General features: G+C 35.9%; 1 protein-coding gene across 4 annotated transcripts in view; it reads right to left on the reverse strand.

Moving 5' to 3' along the window:
* Positions 1 to 14,357, reverse strand: part of tnn (tenascin N) — a 57,970-nt gene extending 43,613 nt beyond the window's left edge. For 2 of the 4 annotated variants that reach the window (XM_048163952.1, XM_048163950.1), the window contains exon 1: positions 14,207 to 14,357. In XM_048163952.1, coding sequence (XP_048019909.1) covers positions 14,207 to 14,210 — 4 coding nt within the window. In that variant the 5' untranslated portion in view covers positions 14,211 to 14,357. Of the gene's footprint in view, positions 1 to 259; positions 395 to 14,206 lie in introns of those variants that run through there. The other 2 variants (XM_048163953.1, XM_048163951.1) reach the window with 2 other exon arrangements.
* Between the last annotated feature and the right edge of the window lie 9,119 nt (positions 14,358 to 23,476).

Genomic DNA, 23,476 nt, shown 5'->3' on the forward strand with positions numbered 1-23,476 from the left:
TTTAATGTGACTCAGATGTTTTAAATAATATTTTTCACTTTAATAAAACTAGTTAATTTAGATTTTATCATAAAGTACATATTAAATTGCCTTTCAAAACATGTTTAGTGTATAATTAGCAAGAATTGGGAAATTAGAAAAACAATTACCAAGCAATTATTAATAAAATTAAAGTTTTTTTTATAAATTTTGCAAAAAAGGCTGTAAAAAAGTAAGAAGTTCATGCACAGGCAATATAGTGAAGCTGCAGATGCCTTACCCCAGAATATTCCCTGCCACAGTAATATCCCTGCTCACTGACTGACGTCTATTACTGCAAGCACCTGTTTACAAGCTCAGACTAGGCATTCAGGGCCCTCCTGACCAGCAATGTCCCGGGGAGTCCTCCAGCTCTCTGTCTTCAAACAGTTTAAATGTCCTCATTGCAGCACTGAGCCAATGACCAGCCTGGGTGTGGCTACCTCCAAAACTCAACCATAGAGGACAGAACTAAGGGAGGTAATGTTGAACATTGTCTGGAACTTATTTCATTAACTTAACAAGAGCGCTCCATGCATACGCCATCCCTCACAGGTAGATTTTTATGAACGTCTTTTTATTTCAGGGTTTTTCTTACAGTGGCAGTGCTAATCAATCTATTTTCCACGAATTGTGATATAAATATGTAGCTACTGACAGGCATGTAGGGCCAAAGTCAACACAGTGCTGAGATTAAATACAGCACCAAACTACATGGTTATAAGAGCAATTTTTTTATGTGTACTTTCCACAAATTTTTTCCTCTTGATTCAAAAACTTGTATAACTTTACAAATGGAAATTGATTCCTCATTTAATTTACAGCTTTTGGTTTTGTGCCGTCTAATGAAAAATGTTCAACGTTGAACATGTAAAATGTTCAATTCAGTGCAACATTCACTCATATGCACATTCAAAGTAATAAACTTTAGCATAACAGCCCTATCTTCCTGCATATCTGCACTTAAAAGCATTAATACTATAAGAAAAAACTATATATCTAACAATAAACATGAGCAATGACCAATTAAACTGTTTGGAGAAAATCCACACATATTTTTCTGTCAGCCTATAATCATGATTTTAACTGGAACAGAAGAGCAATTATCAGAAGTCATCACTAAAGTTGTTTGGCTATAATTTCCCAGGCATCTGTTGATCACTTGGTGTTGTGTTACACTGAGGTGAAATACTTGGGCTGAAACTGGAGAGCAGGCCAGGAGTAATGTTTTTTAAAGACAACCAGGGGTCCGCTTTATACATAATGTGCTCGTATATTCTTCCTCAGACTGATAGCAACGGCAGTAGCTTCCTCTTGGAATGCTTTCAAAGGACGTTGTCATTGAAACAATCACAATTACAGGCCTTTAGTCGCACAGCAGCGCTGACATACTCGATGTTTCATTTTTAAGGGCTAAAAGTAGAGCCTGAACCCTATAAAAAAAATCTTTGGCACACTTGATTGTCTCCATAAATATTTGGATACTTTTACATGTGGTTGGAATATGTAGGGAATAAGAACAGGGAGAAATTGTTCGGTAGTCAGGAAATGTCCAGCCGTATGCTGTAAAAAAAAAAGTCATGTTAGTTTACAGGACCTCTCACTTAGCAGTGATTCTCTGAGTAAGTGATTGTGTCCGTGTTTATGTCTTTAATTACTGCTGAAAAACACAGTAAACACTGTTACTGCTGGTTTTAATTACATGCCATTTGCTTTTTTGCTCGAATGATTTACAGATTCCTACAACAGTAGTATAGTTTGAATCCTGGAAAAAAGGTGAACTTAAGTTAAGGTAAGATTTATGTCTGTATTTAGTCATGTATAATGATACTAATACAAAATCTAGTACCCTTTATGCAATATTTCATACAAATTTCATATTTTGCTTTTTTGATTGCATAAAGTACATCTCTACTCAAATAATGGCTATTTAAAGGGATAGTTATACAAATAATAAATACTGTCATCGTGTACTCGCCATCATGTCCTTCAAAACTTTCTTTCTTCTGTGGAATTTGCTATCATAGCTGTGTGTGAAAACATTCAGAAAGTGAATCATCAGTTTTAATTTTAAATAAACAACTATCATTATTTATTATATTAATTATCATTAATTATGATTATTTATGTGCTGCTTGTTGGTGAAAAAAAGTAATTTAAAGGGTTAGTTCACCCAAAAATGAAATTTCTGTCATTAATTACTCACCTTCATGTTGTTTCATACCTGTAAGACTTTTGTTCATCTTCAGAACACAAATTAAGATATTTTTGATGAAATCTGATAGGTATATAACTCATCCATAGACAGCAGTATAATCAACACTTTCAAGGTCCAGAAAGGTACTAAAGACATCATTAAAACAGTCGATGTGACTGCAGCGGTTCAAACTTAATTTTATGAAGTGACAAGAATACTGTTTGTGCTCAAAAGCAAAACAAAAATAATGACTTTATTCAACAATCTCTTCTTTTCGCTGTCATTATCCTTACAGGCTTTCGTGTTTACGTCCGAATGCTGGCTCAGTATTGGCCAAAGCTGATCACGTGAGTAGCACGACGCATGGGAGTGATGCTGACGCAGGAGCCGGCCAATAATGAGTCTGCGTTCTGACGGAGAACCTGGAAGCGCTGGACGTAAACAGCATATGAGAATGACACACAAGAGAAGATCCCCCGACTAAGCCTGGTTTTTTCACCATTTTAAAGGTGCCCTAGAATTAAAAATTGAATTTATCTTGGCATAGTTAAATAACAAGAGTTCAGTACATGGAAATGACATATAGTGAGTATCAAACTCCATTGTTTCCTCCTTCTTATATAAATCTCATTTGTTTAAAAGACCTCAGAAGAACAGGCGAATCTCAACATAACACCGACTGTTACGTAACAGTCGGGGCGTACGCCCCCAATATTTGCATATGCCAGCCCATATTTTAGGCATTAGACAAGGGCAGGATGTCTGGATGTGCACAGCTGAATCACCAGACTAGGTAAGCAAGCAAGAACAATAGCGAAAAATGGCAGATGGAGCAATAATAACTGACATGATCCATGATATCATGACATTTTTAGTGATATTTGTAAACTGTCTTTCTAAATGTTTCGTTAGCATGTTGCTAATGTACTGTTAAATGTGGTTAAAGTTACCATCGTTTCTTACTGTATTCACGGAGACAAGAGCCGTCGCTATTTTCATTTTTAAACACTTGCAGTCTGTATAATTCATAAACACAACTTCATTCTTTATAAATCTCTCCAACAGTGTAGCATTAGCCGTTAGCCACGGAGCACTATCAAATTCATTCAGAATCAAATGTAAACATCCAAATAAATACAATACTCACATAATCCGACGCATGCATGCAGCATGAATGACGAACACTTTGTAAAGATCCATTTTGAGGGTTATATTAGCTGTGTGAACTTTGTTTATGTTGTTTAAGGCAAGCACGAGCTCCGTGGGCGGGGAGCGTGAGCATTTAAAGGGGCCGCAACATGAATCGGCGCATATTTAATGATGCCCCAAAATAGGCAGTTAAAAAAATGAATTAAAAAAAATCTATGGGGTATTTTGAACTGAAACTTCACAGACACATTCAGGGGACACCCTAGACTTATATTACATCTTGTAAAAAAAACGTTCGATGGCACCTTTAACACCTGTTTGCCACCTGAAGTCACCTGTTGGAGTTTGGGTTCCTTGCCGCTGTCGCTTTTGGCTTGCTTAGTTGGGGACACTTGACATTTGCTATTTAACAGTGTTTTGATCTGCCTGCATTGACACCATTGTATGCGAACTGAACAGAGCTGGATGATAACATCACTGTTTACTCCAGTGCTGATATAGATCAATTAACTAAATTAATAACTATTGATTCTTACATCGGAATGAATCAAAAATGAATTTACTTAAGATGGATACTGACACTATTCTTTAAGAGCTGCTGTGCAGCCAAAATTATATACCAGTTATCACTGTAAAGCTGCATTGACACAATCTGCATTGTAAAAGCGCTATATTAATAAAGGTGACTTGACTTAAAGTTGTTTTTTTTTTTTTTTTTTTTTGTGCACAAAAAGTATTTTGGACTTTCTGGACCTTGAAAGTGGTGATTATATTGCTGTCTATGGATGAGTCATATACCTCCCAGATTTCATCAAAATATCTTAATTTGTGTTCCGAAGATGAACGAAGGTCTTCCGGGTTTGGAACGACATGAGGGTGAGTCATTAATGACAGAATTTAAATTTTTGGGTGAACTAAACCTTTAGAGGTCTGTAAGGTGTCTGAAGTCTCTAATGCTTACCAAGGCTCGCCAAAACAGCAATACTGTGAAATATTATGACAATATTAAATTTATTAAAAGAATTCAAGTAATTTAATTTTGTGTAACAAATTATAAAAGTCTTTAGTAAATGTAAAAGTATTACACCCTTCCTAAATAAAAGTATTCATTCCTTATTTTTTTTTTAAATCAGTATACCAAAAAGTTTTTTTTCAAGTGGCCATATTTATTTACCATTTGAGTACCAATGAACTATGCATTAGAATGATATATACGGTTGAAGTCAAGCTCTGGGTACCGCATGTTTTACATGTTCCAGAGAGCTCTAAATCATTTACCCTTTGAGCGATACACATGTTTGAGGTCCCTCCTGACATCCTCATATATATCAAACCAGTTCCCTTTTGAATTATTGAATTATTTTCCAGTTTTTCAACACTAGTACTGAGATCATACCCACAAATATGGCTTTCATCTATCACTCATTTTGCACCAACGGCCCTCTCTCTCTGTTTATTTGAGAAGAGGATCTGTGTACACTGATTAATGTCTTTGGCCACCAGTGTTGTGTACAAGAATGCAGCAGAAATGTGGCGTGGCGTGAAGCAGACTTATGGCTTTTACTGTGCTTTTTATGAGGCAGATGCTCAGCAAGAGTTTGTGCATGAAGGAAATGGGGATATATTCCAATAAAGACTATGTGATGGGGAGGAAAAATGTTGATTGCTATGCTGTAGGTTTATGATGATCGCAATTACTTAGAAATAACCTGTAGCTATAAAAACATAAACACAATTTATAAGCAGACTACACATTAGACAACCTCAGAGGAGTACTTTTTTTCACAACCCAATTCTCTTCTCTTGAAAGTTAGTTAAAGTGTTTTAAAGTCTACTATAGAAGCACAGAGACTTGAGGCTACAAAGACAAGCTGCAAGGAAATCTATCAAAGTAAATAAAATCTCTGTACTTAAACATATTTAGATGGAATGCTTCTGGGTTTTATTAGGCTGGTTTTGAAGGTCAACCCCACCATAAGAGAACTAAGAGGGAAAAAGAAATTTAAATCAAAGCCATAAGGTCTCAAGTTCTGCAAATAAACCTTCTACCAACTTACGTGTGAGACACATATCCAATATTCTACATCACACTGTCAACAGTAGGCTTTGGGTTATGTTATCCATTCATCTATCTGCCTGTCTCCAAATCGGGGATCATAATAAATCTTATACCAACGTAAAGAATGGAGGCTTTCCAAAGCAGAACCGAATGGGATGTGTTCCAATATTGTCCTGCAATTCTCTGCTAAATGAACCGAGAAATAGTTAACAATAACGACTGGAGAAAATGTGATCCTACTAATAACGATTTGCTCTTCGTAAAGTTGACTGATGGCCTTAATCGCACAAACACACTTAAGTAAGATTGTTGTTGTAACTCAAAGCAGGAATATGTATGGCAATAAACACACCAGAATGCAGGTGACCTTTAAGTTCAGCACAAAAAGCATTCTTCACATTCATGCCATCTCACTGAATCAGACCTATGTGAGGTGAATTTATTTTAAATGCATTGCAGGACTCTTTGGGACAGCATGTTCCTAACCTGAAAAATGTAAAAGAGCTTCATTGCTCTATCAAGGGTAATGGCTTTTGACAGCCTTTCACTTGTTAAAGCTAACAGAGACGTAATGTAAATGCAAGACTCAAGAATAGACATCTTTATCTACATTCAATAATTCTGTGGTGTTAAAAGAGTACTGTAAATGCAAACAATAACAAAATCAATCAATCAATCAATCAATCAATCAATTACAGGGCAAACCAAATTACCTGTAAGGAAATATAAATTATTATATAATTCAAAACATAATTTTAGGCACCAGATTCTGTAATGGACCTTAGTTAAAGTAGACACCATTTTTAATGAGAGCCTCTGAATTTGTTGTAGGTAGTAAGTTAACCTTGATTAATATCACAGTATTGTTTATTGACAAATGTAGTTCCATTATAGTTGACTCAGCAGTAATTGGACAGATCAAAAATAAAATTACTGCATCAGTCCTATTGGAAAGTTGAGCTGAGCTCAGGGCAGCTAAACAAGTGAAAGGGAAAGGTTTAAAGGCACAGTATGTAAGTTTCGCCTCTAGAGGTCGCTTTTTCAATAACAAATATATATATATATATATATATATATATATATATATATATATATACAGTCATATACAGTCATGTGAAAAAGTTAAGACATCCTATTGAATTCCATGGTTTTCTGTATTAGGACGTAATAAAAAATCATCTGGTCCTTGGCAGGTCTTAAAATTTGGAAAATAAAACCTCAGATGAATAACAACACATGACATGCCACACCATGTCATCATTTATTTAAAGGTGCTCTAAGTGATCCTGGGTGGATGTAACTTCCTGTTGACGTTCGAAGTGTTGTCAAACAAAACAGAGGCTAGCTAGACCCTCCCTCCTCCTCCTCCTCCCCTCCCCTCCGTTCTTCCTGAAACAGTCATGAACGCGCATTTAAAATCATTCTTGTCGGTTATTGGCTGGAGCGTGTTTATTATGTTTCGTGGTCCAGGATGCACCAGTTTATTTTTATGGCCGTTTTCGGAGATTGTGGCGACTACAGAGACCTCGTTTTTTTACAGTGTGTTCAGGGGACAGGCAGCTAACGGATAGTGAGGAGATGTTTGCTGTATGTGACAAAAAATGTTTTGGCCTAAAAACGTGTGACATCACTTACAGCACCTTTAACAACAACTAGGCCAAAATGGAAAACCCATGGGTGAAAATGTTAGGGTAAGTAATGGTCAGGCATTGCTAATAAATTGCCTTTGATAAACTGATCAGCAGCAAGTGTGATCAACTCTATAGAAGCTGAAGTTCTGGCAGTTTGAGCATCTGGAGACTTCAGATGTGTGTTAACAAAATGCCAAGGAGGAAAGACATCAGCAATGATTTTAGAGAAGCTCTTGTTTCTGCCTATCAATCTGAGAAAGGTTACAAGGCCATTTCCAAACAGTTTTATTCACAAGTGGAAAACATTCAAGACAGCTGCCAACCTTCCCAAGAGTGGACTTCCCAGCAAATTCAGCCCAAGATTAGAGCTTGCAATGCTCAGAGAAATTGCAGACAACCCAAGAACTTAACCTCAGACTCTCCAGGCCTCAGTTAACATGTTAAATGATAAAGTTCAAGACAGTACAATTACAAAAAGATGGGACAATTATGGAATGTTTGAAAGGGTTGCCAGGAGAAAGGCTCTTCTCGCTAAAAAACATGGCAGCATGGCTTAGGTTTGCAAAGTTGCATCTGAACAAACAATAAGACTTCTAGAACAATGTCCTTTGGACAGATGAGACCAAACTGGAGATGTTTGGCCATAATGCACAGCGCCAAGTTTGGTGAAAACCAAAGAGCATATCAGCACAAACACCTCATACCAAAAGTCAAACATGCTGGTGGAGGGTCGATGATTTTGGGCTTGTTTTGTAGCCATGGGCCCTGGGCACCTCACAGTCATTGAGTCGACCAGGAACTCCTTTGTATACCAAAGTTTTCTAGAGTCAAATGTGAGGCCATCCATCCGACAGCTAAAGCTTGGCCAAAATTGGGTCATGCAACTGGACAACAGCAAATCTACAACAGAATGACTGAAAAAGAAAATAATCAAGGTTTTGCAATGGCCCAGTCAAAGTCCAGACCCCATCCCGACTGAAACGCTGTGGCGAGAGCTGTGCATTAACAAATGCTCACAAACCTCAATAAACTGGAGCAAAACTGTAAAGACGAATGGGCCAAATTCCTCCAGAATGATGTGAGACTAGGGCTGGGCGATATATCGCATGCGATTCTCACGTGCATTTCGTCAGTAAAGCCGGTTCCCTGATTACCGCTAAATCGCCATCACCTGCTTTCAAATGGAGCGCCATTTAATAGCCAGAGCCGTAGTTCACTGAAAAGCCACGTTCATATCGCAGATGAATCGCCTTCGATAATGAACGCGATATTTGCGTGGCTTATCAGTGAACTACGGCTCTGTCTGTTAAATGGCGCACCATTTGAAAGCAGGTGATGGCGATTTAGCGGTAATCAGGGAACCGGCTTTACTGACGAAATGCGCGTGAGAATCGCATGCGATATATCGCCCAGCCCTATGTGAGACACTGATAAAGTCATACAGAAAATGATTACTACAAGTTATTTCTGCTGGAAAGTGGATCCACAAGCAATTGAATCATAGGGTGTCCTAACTTTGTCACCCATGGCTTTTCCATCTTGGCTTTATTTTTGTTGAATAAATGATGACACAGTGTGATGTGTCATTTGTTTTGTTCATCTGAGGTTTTATTTTCCAAATTTTAAGACCTGCTAAGCACTAGATGATATTTTGTAATGTCCTGATACAGAAAAGCATGGAATACAATAGGGTGTCCTAACTTTTTCACATGACTGAATAAAGTGTCTTTGGTGTTTCCATAGTTTCTACAGAAGCAATCAAGGGTAACGCAGATATGATGCCATTGAAAGACGAACCAATGACACAGACCGTTACACTGGTTAAAGGGATAGTTCACCCAAAAATGAAAATTTGATGTTTATCTGCTTACCCCCAGCGCATCCAAGATGTAGGTGACTTTGTTTCTTCAGTAGAACACAAATGATGATTTTTAACTGCAACCGCTGCCGTCTGTCAGTGGTATAATGCAAGTCAGCGGGAACTTGGACTATAACAGTAAATAAAACATGACAGACAAATCCAAATTAAACCCTGCGGCTCGTGACGACACATTGATGTCCTAAGACACGAAACGATCGGTTTGTGCGAGAAACCGAACAGTATTTATATCATTTTTTACCTCTAATACACCACTATGTCCAACAGCATTCATCACTCGATTCGTTTGGTCTGATCGCGCTCTGACAGCGGCAGTGATGTCGGTTTCTCGCACAAACCGATCGTTTCTTGTCTTAGGACATCAATGTGTCGTCACGAGCTGCAGGGTTTAATTTGGACTTGTCTAAGCAAGTTTTATTTACTCTTATTGTAGAAGTTCCCATCCACTAGCATTATTTGACTGACAGACAGCAACGGTTGGAGTTAAAAATCATCATTTGTGTTCTACTGAAGAAACAAAGTCACCTACATCTTGGATGCTCTGGGGGTAAGCAGATAAACATCAAATTTTCATTTTTGGGTGAACTATCCCTTTAAAATTGCTAATTTCTCTAGATTTAAACATTGTTGGAAACATTTGGAATAATGTAAGATAACATTGATGTTTGGATATTTTAATCCAAAAATATTACATATTGTGCCTTTAACTGGTTGGAAAGAATATAGACTCTGAAAGGGATGTCTAAACTCTGCTTTAAACACTCACAGTTTAATGCTTCTTACTGGCATATTAGCCTTTTAGTTAGACAGGTTCAACCCATTTTGTATAAATCTGTAACAATATAGTGTTCTTGGAGAATTTTACCAAGCATCATACACAATTTTCAATACTTTATTTATGAGACTAAACAAAACACCAACTTATAAGCAAAGGCCAACAAAACATTATATAACTGACAGTATCCCAGAGCCACTAAAAGAGCTCACCTCCCTCCCAGAGAGCAAAGCTCGTCTTCTCTCACCTGTTTCTCATTGGCCACCAAGGTTCTTTCCTGCTCAGTTATAATGTGATCTAGGACACTTGACTCGAAGCATGCTGTTTCTACCCACACTGCATGGCCCAAAAATACATTCTTTCTTTATAGGTATAGCAGAGGTCAAATCTCTGGGAGAAGTGTCCCATATGGCATTAGAAACTGGCAATCCAACACCACTGGTTATTTTCACCATTTGTGAATTGCTGTTTTTTTTCTTCTTTGTTTTACGTTCTTGTGCTCCAGACAGACTTTTCAGTGACAGGTTGCACCGTTATGCCAGTAGGTGGCAACAACTGACAAGTTTATGAGTAAATCCTTGAGGCATTAAAGGATTAGTTCACTTTCAAATGAAAATTAGCCCAAGCTTTACTCACCCTCAAGCCATCCTAGGCGTATATGACTTTCTTCTTTCTGATGAACATAATCGCAGAAATATTAGTAAATATCCTGACGCATCCGAGCTTTATAATTGCAGTGATAGGGATCAAGCTGAAGAAGTATGAGCTGAAGAAAGTGTAAAACTCTTGCAGTTCATAAAGCTTACGCTACGTCCCACGCCTTCCCTATTCAACTTATAGAAAAAGTGTAACTGACGTGACGCCAGTTTACACTTTCTTTGTAACTTCAATACGGAAGGCGGTCTGGCGGAAGCTAGATATTTTACTTCATAACTTGTTTAAATATGGATATTTCTTTACACAAACACATTGCTTCACTTCAGAAGGCCTTTATTAACCCCCCGGAGCCATGTGGAGCACATATTTATGATGGATGGAAGCACTTTCTTCAGCTCATACTCATTGATCCCTATCACTGCCATTATAAAGCCCAGATCTGTCTGGATATTTATTAATATTTCTGCGATTATGTTCATCAGAAAGAAGAAAGTCATATTCACTTAGGATGGCTTGAGAGTGAGTAAAGCTTGGGCTAATTTTCTTTTCAAAGTGAACTAATCCTTTAATGACTCAAGGATTCACTCATAAACTTGTCAGTTGTTGCCACCTAATAGAAATGGCTCATGAATTGATTTGTTAAAACATATTGATTCATTAAGAAAGCAAATCAATTAATGGGTGTATTAGTGAGTCATTGAATCATTCACTAAAATGATTCATTCAAAAACATTGATTGATTCAGGAACGAACATTCACTTGGAAGCACAGAAGAATGTGATATGGTAAGAGCTGTCCTGTAACATATCAAGATCAAAACACTGAGATCTATAAATAGTTATAATAACTATCACATTAACAGTTTCCACTGATAGTTATTTATCCTGTAACTATCTAATCTGTCCTTTAATCTGCATTCCCAACAGGCAATTATCACAGCATTAGAAAGCTTCAGATCACAATTTAATTTATAAGCACACAACATGATTAAATGTCTGCTGCCTCCTCCAGATTTCTGTTCAACACTGTCACAAATATTCACCAAATAAACCTCTCTGAAACACATATTGCGAAACCTTATTGTCAAGCCTGTGAAATGAGCCCTAAGAAATGTGAGCACATTATAGACCTTATGTGCCGGAATCAAGTGCGCAGCCATCTTTAGGATTTTGTGTTTGAACTTTGTTTTTTTGCAGAAGCTTTGTATATTTTTATGGCTTCACAGTTGAAGAGTAATTAGCTCGTGAAGTGGATTTACTTGTTGTAGAGTTAATGAAAGTTATCTTGAGCACTGTAATTTTTGAAGCGGATGTCATAACAAATGTCAGTAGACTGGGAAGATTTTAAAACGAGAAATTTTTTCATATATCAGTAAGATCTTACCTTCATGCTGTGGAAATACAAATCGGAAAACAGAAGCACTGAAAAGGGGCGGGGCTACATAAGGTCTATACACCATAGATACGTGTACATATCTATATATATATATATATATATATATATATATATATCTATGCTATACACCACAAAAAAAAAAAGAAAAAAAAGATTTTTGTCCAATACAAAATTTCTAAACATCTTTATAATGTAATAAAACAAAATAATAAAATGTTTTAAGAGAATATATTTTATGCACCACAATTACAGTAAAGAGTAAGTAAAATATATAGATATTTTAGAATATACAGTACAGTCCAAAAGTTTGGAACCACTAAGATTTTTAATGTTTTTAAAAGAAGTTTCGTCTGCTCACCAAGGCTACATTTATTTAATTAAAAATACAGTAAAAACAGTAATATTGTGAAATATTATTACAATTTAAAATAACTGTTTTCTATTTGAATATATTTGACAAAGTAATTTATTCCTGTGATGCAAAGCTGAATTTTCAGCATCAATTTTCTGCTCAAGAAACATTTAATGTGTACAATCGTACAAAATATTTGTGTACAATATTTTTTTTCAGGATTATTTGATGAATAGAAAGTTCAAAAGAACAGTGTTTATCTGAAATCTAATCTTTTGTAACATTATAAATGTCTTTACTGCCACTTTTGATTGATTTAATGCATCCTTGCTGAATAAAAGTATTCATTTCTTTAATTTCTTTTCAAAAAAATAAAAATAAAAATTCTTACTGACCCCAAACTTTTGAACGGTAGTGTATAATGCTACAGAAGCTTTGTGTTTCAGATAAATGCTGTTCTTTTGAACTTTCTATTCATCAAGGAATCCTGAAAAAAAAAGTACACAACTGTTTTCAACATTGAAAATAATCATAAATGTTTATTGAGCAGCAAATCAGCATATTAGAATGATTTCTGAAGGATCATGTGACACTGAAGACTGGAGTAATGATGCTGAAAATTCAGCTTTGCATCACAGGAATAAATTACTTTGTCAAATATATTTAAATAGTACACAGTTAGTTTAAATTGTAATAATATTTCACAATGTTACTGTTTTTTACTGTATTTTTAATTAAATAAATGTAGCCTTGGTGAGCAGACGAAACTTCTTTTAAAAACATTAAAAATCTTAGTGGTTCCAAACTTTTGGACTGTACTGCATATATTAGACACATTGTAAAAAATAATTTAAAAAAAATGTACGGACATTTCCGTTAAATCTAAAATGCAACTCAATGAAATGCAAAATTCTAAATACAGGAAAACACCTGTAAAAAATAAACACGGAAAATTCTGTTAAATTAATAAAGTGCTCTGCCCTATTTTTATAGATTTTTAGAGGGTATTTTTAACTAGAGAACCAGACAAAATACTGATAAGTATATCAACAGTTAAAGTGTAAGTTTATTGCTTTTACATTAATAAATGGCCTCTCACTAGCTGAATGTTCGCTTGAAAAAGCGTTGTAGCCAGAGGATGGATATCATTGAAGATCATGTGTGAAATGTTTCCAGAAGTATAATCAAATGAACTAAAGTACTTCACCAGTCACATTCTCCATGCTAAATTAGATATCCCCTACCCACCCACTCAGGTGGGTGCAGAAATACTACACTTCAGCTGTCCACAACTCCATACATCCACATAGTTTAGATTTACTGTTGAAAATAATGCACCATGGCATGAGGAAATCAGTCATGCAATCTCGCCTCTAATGGCAGCTCTACAGATTCAATTTACCATCTTAGTTAAATGGTTAAAACAGGTCAGAAACACATGCTGACATGCACACGTCAGGGTTTTTTTCTCTCTCTGCAGACCATTCTCAATTACCCGACTCAATAAGCGTTCTTAAAGTTTACAGACTCTACTACAGTATTGTGTTGGGTGACTCCACTTCACTGAGTGGAAAAGGGTAGAGGGTGCCCTGAGAACACACTTCCTGTTAACCTTGGTGGTCCCATTGAATGAATTCACAGATGGCCATGCAAAAAACTCTAAAGAGGCCTCATGTCCCAGTTATCATTTTATATTTCATTTTGGATCCAACTCGTCATAAACGTCCATGTGCTGTGTTTGATGGGATTAACAGTTAGGTTTGGAAAGCGGGATCGCTCTGATTGTGATGGTTGGCCGTGCGAGGTTCATTCCCTCTGATGTCTCTATTTCTTAATCTAATGTCAAAACCAGACATGCGTCGCAGACAAAACATTAATCAAATACTAGTCGTGCTTCTGTGCTGAGATTAGAGGTTGAATGTTTAATAAAAAATGACACTTCTGGGAGTCAGAGCCCTTGTTTGTTTACTGAAATTGATGATCAAATTAAATTGGACTTCAGGATGGATCTTCACTCTTTTTCTATACATCAACTTCAGCATCTGTTGAACAGAAGGACCGGAGTGTAAAATGCAGATAAAAACATGCACTGACCCATGGAGAGACAGAGGAACAGGGGCTTCCGACAAAATATAGACTCGTTCGGCGAGGCGTAGTCATCGGTCCCCAGCTATTTGATTGACACGGTCCTGAGGGAGCAATGCAGTGCATTCCAAAATTCAGGAAGGCCTTGACCTCAAGTCCAAAAAGGACTTCACCTCATAGCTGGAAGGCTGCCTGAAACAATAGTAAGCGCAATGGAAATGTTAGAGAAACTGCATTCATATTTTGAAACTCTACTAACTATAAGTAACTGCAATTACGTCAACTAACTCTCATTAGAGTATTAGTAGACTGATAGGTTAGGGTTAGGTGTCAGGGTTTGGGTTAGCAGAATAAGTTTACATGTAGTCGCAAAGTTATTTATAGTCAGTAGAATGTCTGTAGCGGAGCATCAAATTAGTAGTGATTAAGCAGACAGTCTACTAATACTGTAATGAGAGTTAGTTGACATGTAGTTGCAAAGTTACTTACAGGCCTGGAATGTCTAAAGTGGACCATCAAAATAAAAAATTGTTTCGAAACAAAAAAAAAAATGTTAAGCGTTTGCCACTCTCTAAACGAAATTTTGCATATGAGAACAGTGAAGCAGTCATGAATTACTCTGCTGTTTGAAAACTTAGGGAAAAAAAAAATTCTATATAAACATTTAAAGCCACTGGTCCAGAACACTAGTTCTTGGGAACCAAACAACCTTGAGGTTGTATAGGCAAATCACCTGTTACCACATATGGTAAAGAGCTCAGAACATGCATCTCCACATATGTGGAACATTTGAATTTCTTCTAGTGAAATTTGTGGGAACTTTCTGAAAGATGCTGCCTTCAAGTGCACCTGGGAATCTCGGTAAGACATTAATTATTACGACATGTCACGCATTCAAGTCAGAAACATAACACAGAAGTAGCCTAAACAAAGCAAAGATTACTCTATGAAAAATAACACCAACATCTGATGAACAAACTGATGAAAATATATATTTTTATCCATTATTCATAGGCCTATAATATGAAAACTGAATGTGACCCGTGCTTGCAAAATTGATGTGCACGAGCTACAGGCAAAACTAGTCAAAAATGTCGAATTTGAGGTTTTCACAAAAATGTGTTCATTAAGCCCTCATCTAGCAATCCAAATGCTTCAAATAGCAATTAAACATCTAAAAGTATCTTTATTTGTATGTTTTCTGAAAGGATCACCTTTCCTTTGACCTTGAAAAATGCTGTTTTTCTCTGCTCGCTTCACTACTCACGCTTCCCATCAGCAACTTCCTCATTAATCCAAGTTTAAGTGAGCATTCCAACTTTGTGAATATTCATATTGAATTTTTGATGGCATGAGTCTGAACCAATGAAATGTGATTTTCAAATTCATGCTGATGTAAACAAACAATCTTACTTACGCTGACTGACAGATCCAAAGCACGCGCACAAAGACGCCTCAGACAGCACGCAATGCCGCTTAAACAGAATTACAGTACTTCAAAATATTGATTTTATATATATTATATATATATATATATATATATATATATATAGATATATATATAGATAGATAGATATATAGATAGATAGATAGATATGTGCCAAATTAGGTGGTATTACCAGGGGTTTTAAGGTTGCAAGGTGATTTTGTTTTGGAACCTTCAAACAAGTGTAGCAGTCAATTTTTGTCGGATTCCAACAAATCATACATAATTTTGAAGGGTTTTTGACAAAGATTGTGAAAATAAAAATAACTTTTTTTTGAAAATTTGCTCATTGCGACTCATTTTGCCAGAACAGGTCACAAATGTTTGCTACATATCAAACTGTGAAGTTTGAGTAATTAACTTCTCTCAGCTATTATGTATATAATACCCTTAAAATTAGCATGTAAAATTAAAATAACTTGCAAAATCCTAAATAGAGATAGATGTTTTACATCATGATAGCATCTAAATAGATCAGTGTTTCTGCAATGTTTCAAATAAATAAGTTCCTTCCAACCTTCCAACTTGTCAACTCATGTATCATTTTAAATTCTGAGTTCTGAATTCTGAGCACTTGTAAATGCAACTTTGCTCTGTCATTCATGTGCTCAGAACTCATAATGATGATATTTCCAACACACACAAGAGAACTGACCAGAAGAACAGAGAAAGCCACGCTTAGATGTTGAACAACCAACACAAGGAGACTAAATCATTTTGCTAACGTTGTTCTATTTCACTTTCTCTGAGCTCATATTAAAAGCATACAAACTGCTTCTTGTCTTCTGTGTGTTAAAATGCTGACTTTGCAAGGCCTAATAGTGGTGTTAGAATGACTTGCGAGGCCTAGAATGAACAGCCCACACAAGTAGCTCATGAAAATTAAATAGCTGTAATAGCTAAACTGATTTGAGCTTTTTGTGATTTCATTTAAACAAACCAGTAGTGATTCAGTGATGCTAATGTAAAGATAATATGAACATGTGCAACTCTTCCTTAACCTGTTTTCTGTGAGATAAAATTGAGAGCATAAACATAAACAGCAACAATTTACCTAAGAAAATATAAATCTCAAACTCATTTGGTTTCATATCATGCAAGGTTCAGTTTTGTTTCTCATTTTCACACTCCAGTGAGAATCGGCCCAGAATGTCTGAATAAGAATACAGTGGAAGTGAAGCACTTCACAGTATGTTCAATTTTTTAAAGAACAAAGAGCAGAATGAATCTGCTTTGTTTTTAGAAAGCATTGGTAAGCAGCTAGTGGGGTTTTAAGTGGCCTGGGAATGGAAGGAATTTTATTAAAATAAAAAAAAAAAAAAAAAATTAAGCCTACGCTTCAGAAATATTCAGAAGATCAGAGTTGCAGATATTAGATTCAGCTTCAGAAGAGCAGCTCATGTATGGCATTCTGCTTTATATTGGTGAGTTTAAAATAAACAGCTGTGCTGTGGTTTTTTAGAATAACAATATTGATGCCCACGCTTCATGTGGAGTTCTTTAAAGTGTATTTTACATGTAAAAATGATTTAATTATGGTAATTTTAGAGACAGATGGGCACATAGCACAAAAACTCCCATAAAAAAACTGATAAAACTGGTGCAAGGGATTTTTTCTCACGAAAGTTATCGTCCAGAACCATCCAGAAATGGCTCATGAATTAAATATCACCAAATTATATAATTAAGTTGGCTTGAGAAAACCAATTTACTGATTTACTATATAATCTTCTTCTTCTTTTTCTTCTTCTGAGCCAAAATTTGAACAGTATATCCTCCTAGAGCTTTCAACATTTATAAAACATTTTATAAATGTTAAATCATGCTAGCAACATAATTCATGTTAAAGGTGCTAAAGAGGATCTTTTTGTCGACTGAGAAACCAAAGACTGTTAGTGAGTTTTTGAAATGAGCGCATGCGTAAGAACAACCCCCCTCCTTCACAGCTCATTTCGAGGGAACGCCTCCCAAAACTCGTGCACGAGTATTGGAACACGAGTGTTTACCACCGGCATTCGCTGTGTCGTGTTAGTGGATTCATTATGTCGGACTCACCGCAGGTAACTCATAATCTGCAGTTGTTACTCCTGTCTCCTGACAAAAATATTGCATGCGGTGCCTGCGGAGTGTGGAAAGTTACTGGAGCGCGCAGCTGCGCATGTCTCTCACAAGGAACGTCACGGCAGTGATTGACAAGCCAGAGGGCCAATCGTTTATGCGATGATCGCGTAAACAATTGGCTGATGTTTTTAAGGCCCTACCTCGTGCACAGATGATGTATATTAATATTATTCCTTTCAGTGCACCTAATAAATAGTCTTTTATCAGTTAGTAAAGACAGTTTCAAGTAATATTGCAAAAATGTATAAAACAAAACATCCTCTTTAGCACCTTAAGCAACATACTAAATAACGCTAGCAATGTTAAAACATGCTAACAATATGTTAAAACATGCTAGCAACATGATAATTCATGTTAACATGTTAGCAAAATGCGAAATAATGCTAACACTATGTTAAAAAAATGCTAACAAAATGCTAGTTCATGCTAGCAGCATGTTAAAACATGTTTGTAACATGCTTAATAATGCTAGCAACATGCTAATTTATGCTAGCAAAATGCTAAATCGTGCTAACATCTATCTACCTGTCTTTTTTTTCTGATCGAATTTATTGTCTTCAAAATATTTAAAATTTAAACTTCAAATGTAAAAACTTCAAACTTTTAAAACTTTTTCAAAACTTTCTGGTCTGGCTTCCTCAAGCCAACTTCAAAGTTTATCATCAAACTTTACTCATCTAGTTTCCAGTTTCAATTCAAGGTTTTCAAAAACTGTTTGTAAGATTGTCTACTTGTATTGTTTTTGAAGTATTGTCATGCAAAAACAATGTACTAATAAATAACACAGAGCCTACTTCAGTTGATTGCAGGCTTAAATGGGTTACAAACTAATATGTTCCGTTTGTGTTCCTGTTTATTGATTTTAACCTCATATCATAGTTGGTTAATAGAAGCATAACCTGGTGTCTAGACCCCTAAAAGATCTGTTTTCCACTTTAATTTAATGGGTCTTCTTTGTAATCATGTTGTGCAATTTGACATATGTTAGTATTTTTCTCAGAAAACATCTCCCAGTATCTTTTAACAAAGGCCGGTTGCTTGGGAAATTCTAGAGGAATTTACTAGAACAGTTATTATGAATGCCTTGGGGTTGAACTCCATCCAATGTCATGCAGAGAAGCACATAAGGAGCCGTTTGTTGGTTTATATTTTGTTGTCGTCTGCTTTTTTTCTTTTTTTTAGTTGCATTGTTTTATTGGGTGATTCATTCTGTGGCAATGACAGAATTTGTAGATGAGCCTAAGAAATGACAATGTAAACTTCATTAAGTATGAAAAGAAAAAAAGAAAAAATGTCAGCAGATACAAAATGAGCAAACTTACCTCTGACATCAAGCTGTGAGGGAGGAATTTTAAAACAGAAGTTTCGCTCTCTCCTAATTTGTAGGCATATAATATGCTCAACAAATTTGCTGTCTAAACATGCCCAGTTTTCCTTTTTGTTGTACAGTCACTGCATTACAATCAGACAATTGTCTGTGAGAGAGCTTGTTTCTCTTGAATTGAACTGCTAACTAACACAGTGCATGTGTAGGATGCTGGTGACCTCACAAAGGCCAATGTGTCAAAGGTTTCTAAGATGCAGGATGTTCATGTGTCCACTGCATTTTCACTCCTGAAAATGTCACTTGTGAAGACCAACCTGTAAAATTGAGCCAAATGATGCAAAAGTTTGCTGTTAAATTAAAATTATTAGTCAATGATGCAAGACAGGTTAATACTAGCAGGTCATCCTGAAACAATAGGTTAAAATTAAATAAGCCCTTGCTGATTACAGCATGTATACGCCTTAAAATCAGTGGTTCTTAAGCATGGATCCGGACAGACTTGGAAACCTGGATATATGATGTATAGCCTAAATATTCATAAGTGTGATTTCTAGACCTAGAAATAAGTCATGTAAATTAATAAAAATGTAGTTATGTTAAGCTCTAAACAGATCCTCATCCTTAGTCCTCATCCAGTAAACAATGTACGCAGATAACATAAAAAAGTAAGTAAATTGATTGGTAAATTCAAAAGTGGCAAGAACATTCAAGAACAAAAGAACCTTATTAAAGGATTAGTCCACTTTTAAATACACTTTTCCTGATAAATTTACTCACCCCCATGTCATCCAAGATGTTCATGTCTGTCTTTCGTCAGTCGAAAAGAAATGAAGGTTTTTGAGGAAAACATTTCAGGATTTTTCTCCTTACAGTGGATTTCAATGGCTACCAACAGATTGAAGGTCAAAATTACAGTTTCAGTGCAGCTTCAAGGGCTTTAAACGATACCAGATGAGTAACGAGGGTCTTATCTAGCGAATCGATCGGTCATTTTCGAAAAAAATACAACCGTTTATGCTTTATAAACAAAATATCGCCTTGAACATACTTTCCGCTTCCGCATTCTTCATAACGCTTACGCTGAATGTCCCTAACGCGGCGCCAGTTTCGTTTTTTCCGTAACTTAAATAGGGAAGGCGTAGAACGTTCAGCGTAAGCGTTATGAAGAATGCGGAAGCGGAAAGTACGTTCAAGGCGATATTTTGTTTATAAAGCATAAACGGTTGTATTTTTTTCGAAAATGACCGATCGATTCGCTAGATAAGACCCTTATTACTCATCTGGTATCGTTCAAAGCCCTTGAAGCTGCACTGAAACTGTAATTTTGACCTTCAACCTGTTGGTAGCCATTGAAATCCACTGTAAGCAGAATAATCCTGGAATGTTTTCCTCAAAAACCTTCATTTCTTTTCGACTGACGAAAGAAAGACATGAACATCTTGGATGACATGGGGGTGAGTAAATTCATCAGGAAAAGTGTATTTAAAAGTGGACTAATCCTTTAAAGGTGCAATATATAATATTTTCTGTCCGCTAGAGGTCGCTAGAGGTCTATTCAAAACAAAGGCGTAGCTTGATGACGTCAAGTTGGAGCGCGGAATCTTGGGACATGGTCGGTGGAAATAATTGGGATGGGACTCGGGCAGAAATCATGTTCATGGATGTGATTATTAACATTACTGTAGTATGAAGCAGAGCAGGAGCGAGTGTTGTGGAGCTGAACGAGGCCGCGGGACTTTTATTATGACACAGTCGCCGGCGCCGCTTCCGCTTTTCCGGTCATGAGTATGACGTTGAAAATGTTGAAAATTATGTTATAATGTTACTCTGTGCGTTCGCTCGGCGGCTGCTGTGAGACACTTGTTGTTTGAGACACACTGCAGTAAGATAGATCGATTTAAGTATATCATAATAAATGCTGGATGGATTGTGTTGATAAATGGCATGCAATTAATTTTAAAAAATAAACTAAAAATAAAGCTGCATCTGATTATGCTATGTTAGCTACTTCACAAAATAGTGTTAGGGCATGGTAAAGCATGGTACTCGCAATAAATCAAGAAAATTTGATTTAAACAATAGACCAATTTGGTGTTTGCAAACAGCGATGACGTTTTTTATGGGCGGAGCCTACCTGGTTGCAGAAAATGACAGTTGAGCAGTAGCAGTCTATGGAAGCCACGAAATAAAAGAATAAAAAAAAGTTAATTTCGAGTTTATGTCTCACAATTCTGACTTTTATTTCTCGCAAACCTGAGTTTATATCTCACATTTCTTACAAAGAAAAACAGAATTGTGAGATATAGCCTACTCGTTATCCTGTCTTTTCTGAATTGCAATTTATCCCGCAATTCTGACTTTTTCCCCCTCAGAATTGTGAAATAAACTCACAATTGCGGGTTATAAAGGCCGAACTGGGAGTCATAAACACGCAAATGCAAGAAAAAAGTCAGAATTGTGAAATAAAAATTTTATAGACTATGTTTAAAAGTTATCTATGTAAAATGTTATAGTTTAAATATTAATGCTGTAACTGCTATGTATGTCCTCTGAACTGCATATGTGAATATTATATAGACTTACTGTTTACATCAAATTCCTGTTTTAATAGTAGACTAATCCTTGCAGGTGTCATCAGTCCAGTCTGCGAAACGTCTCCGTTTAGCTTCAAAGGACGTTTTCAACGATGGTTTTCTTTAAAAATGAAGACTATATTTTTTGCATTCCGATTCCAACATCCAGAGGCACAACAAAACATTTTTCTCTTATTCTGTGGATTTTGCACATTTTCCTCCAATTGCTACCGCTATTTTTCTGCAACCACTATGCGCGCGCAGCTGCAAGTGACGTAATTGTGACGTCTGCTCCAAAGAGGTCTATAAGACTAAACATGAGCTATATAACAATAATTAGTGTTCTGTCTATAAATATATCAAAACAGTTGTTCCCTTGTCTATTAAAACACGTAATATATTAAAGCGTCTTTAGTGTTTCCATGGTTTTTACAAAATAAAACCGGAAACCGAGGGTAACACGGGTATGACGCAATTGACAGGCGACTCCTCACACATCCCGGAGCCTTGGTTAAAATTGCAATTTTCTCACAATTTACAGATAGTTGGAAACATTTGGGATATTGTAAGTACTCAAGTGAACAAAATATATAAAACTAGCCTAGTGGTTTTTGCATATTTTACTGCAAAATTCTTACATATTGCACCTTTAATTTAATTACAGAAGCTATGATTATTAAAATAAGTTTGGACAAAACTAGGGCCTTGGAATATTGTTGTGGACAGTGAGTGGCCTTAAAGTCAAAAAGGTTGAGAGCTACTGCTTTAAATGCATATGTAACCTATAATACAAAGACTTTACGCATACAGATCTTACAGATTTTGTCAAAGGGTGTGATATTTCAAGCATGTTTGTTTGTTTAGGTCTTGTTTGGGGTTTTCAGGGAAGTGTGGTCCAGGGACTCCCAGGGTCACCGTGATTTTGCATGAGTAAGACATGTTCCTGGGTCAACATATTTTGTTGATCCTGGAACAACATTCCTGTCCGAAAATTTAGTCTTAACCCTATTCCTACCCCTAAATCTAGTCCTACCCATAACTTATCCCGAAAATCAGAGGGGAAAGATAGGTGAATAACATTGATGTAAGCGCCTAACCCTAGTTGCAAGCCTAAACTTGACATAAACGGTAAACGTGACCCTCAAATCTGAAGTGCTAGAAGAGACAATAGAAGTAGAAGTACAATAAAATGTACACTACCAGTCAAAAGTTTGGAAACATTACTATTTTTAATGTTTTTGAACGAAGTCTCTAATGCTCATTAATGCTGCATTTATTTCATAATAAATACAGAAAAAAACAATAATATTGTGAAATATTATTACAATTTCAAATTATGGTTTTCTATTTTAATATACTTTAAAATATAATTTATTTCTGTGATGCAAAGCTGAATTTTCAGCATCATTATTCCAGTCTTCAGTGTCACATGATCCTTCAGAAATCATTCTAATATGCTGATTACTCAGTTATTATCAATGTTGAAAACAAATGTGCTGCTTAATATTTTTTTGGAACCTCTGATACTTTTTCAGGATTCATTGATGAATAAAATATTTTAAAAGAACAGCATTTATTCAAAATAGAAATGTTTTCTTACAATATAAATCTTTACTATCACCTTTTATCAATTTAACACATCCTTGCTGAACAAAAAAAAAAGACTGACCCCAAACTTTTGAACGGTAGTGTATATTGTTACAAAAGATTTCCATTTTAAATATATGCTGATATTTTTTAACTTTTTATTTATCAAAGAATCCTGAAAATGT

This window comes from Megalobrama amblycephala, linkage group LG17, assembly GCF_018812025.1.
Source record: "Megalobrama amblycephala isolate DHTTF-2021 linkage group LG17, ASM1881202v1, whole genome shotgun sequence".
Lineage (NCBI taxonomy): Eukaryota > Metazoa > Chordata > Actinopteri > Cypriniformes > Xenocyprididae > Megalobrama > Megalobrama amblycephala.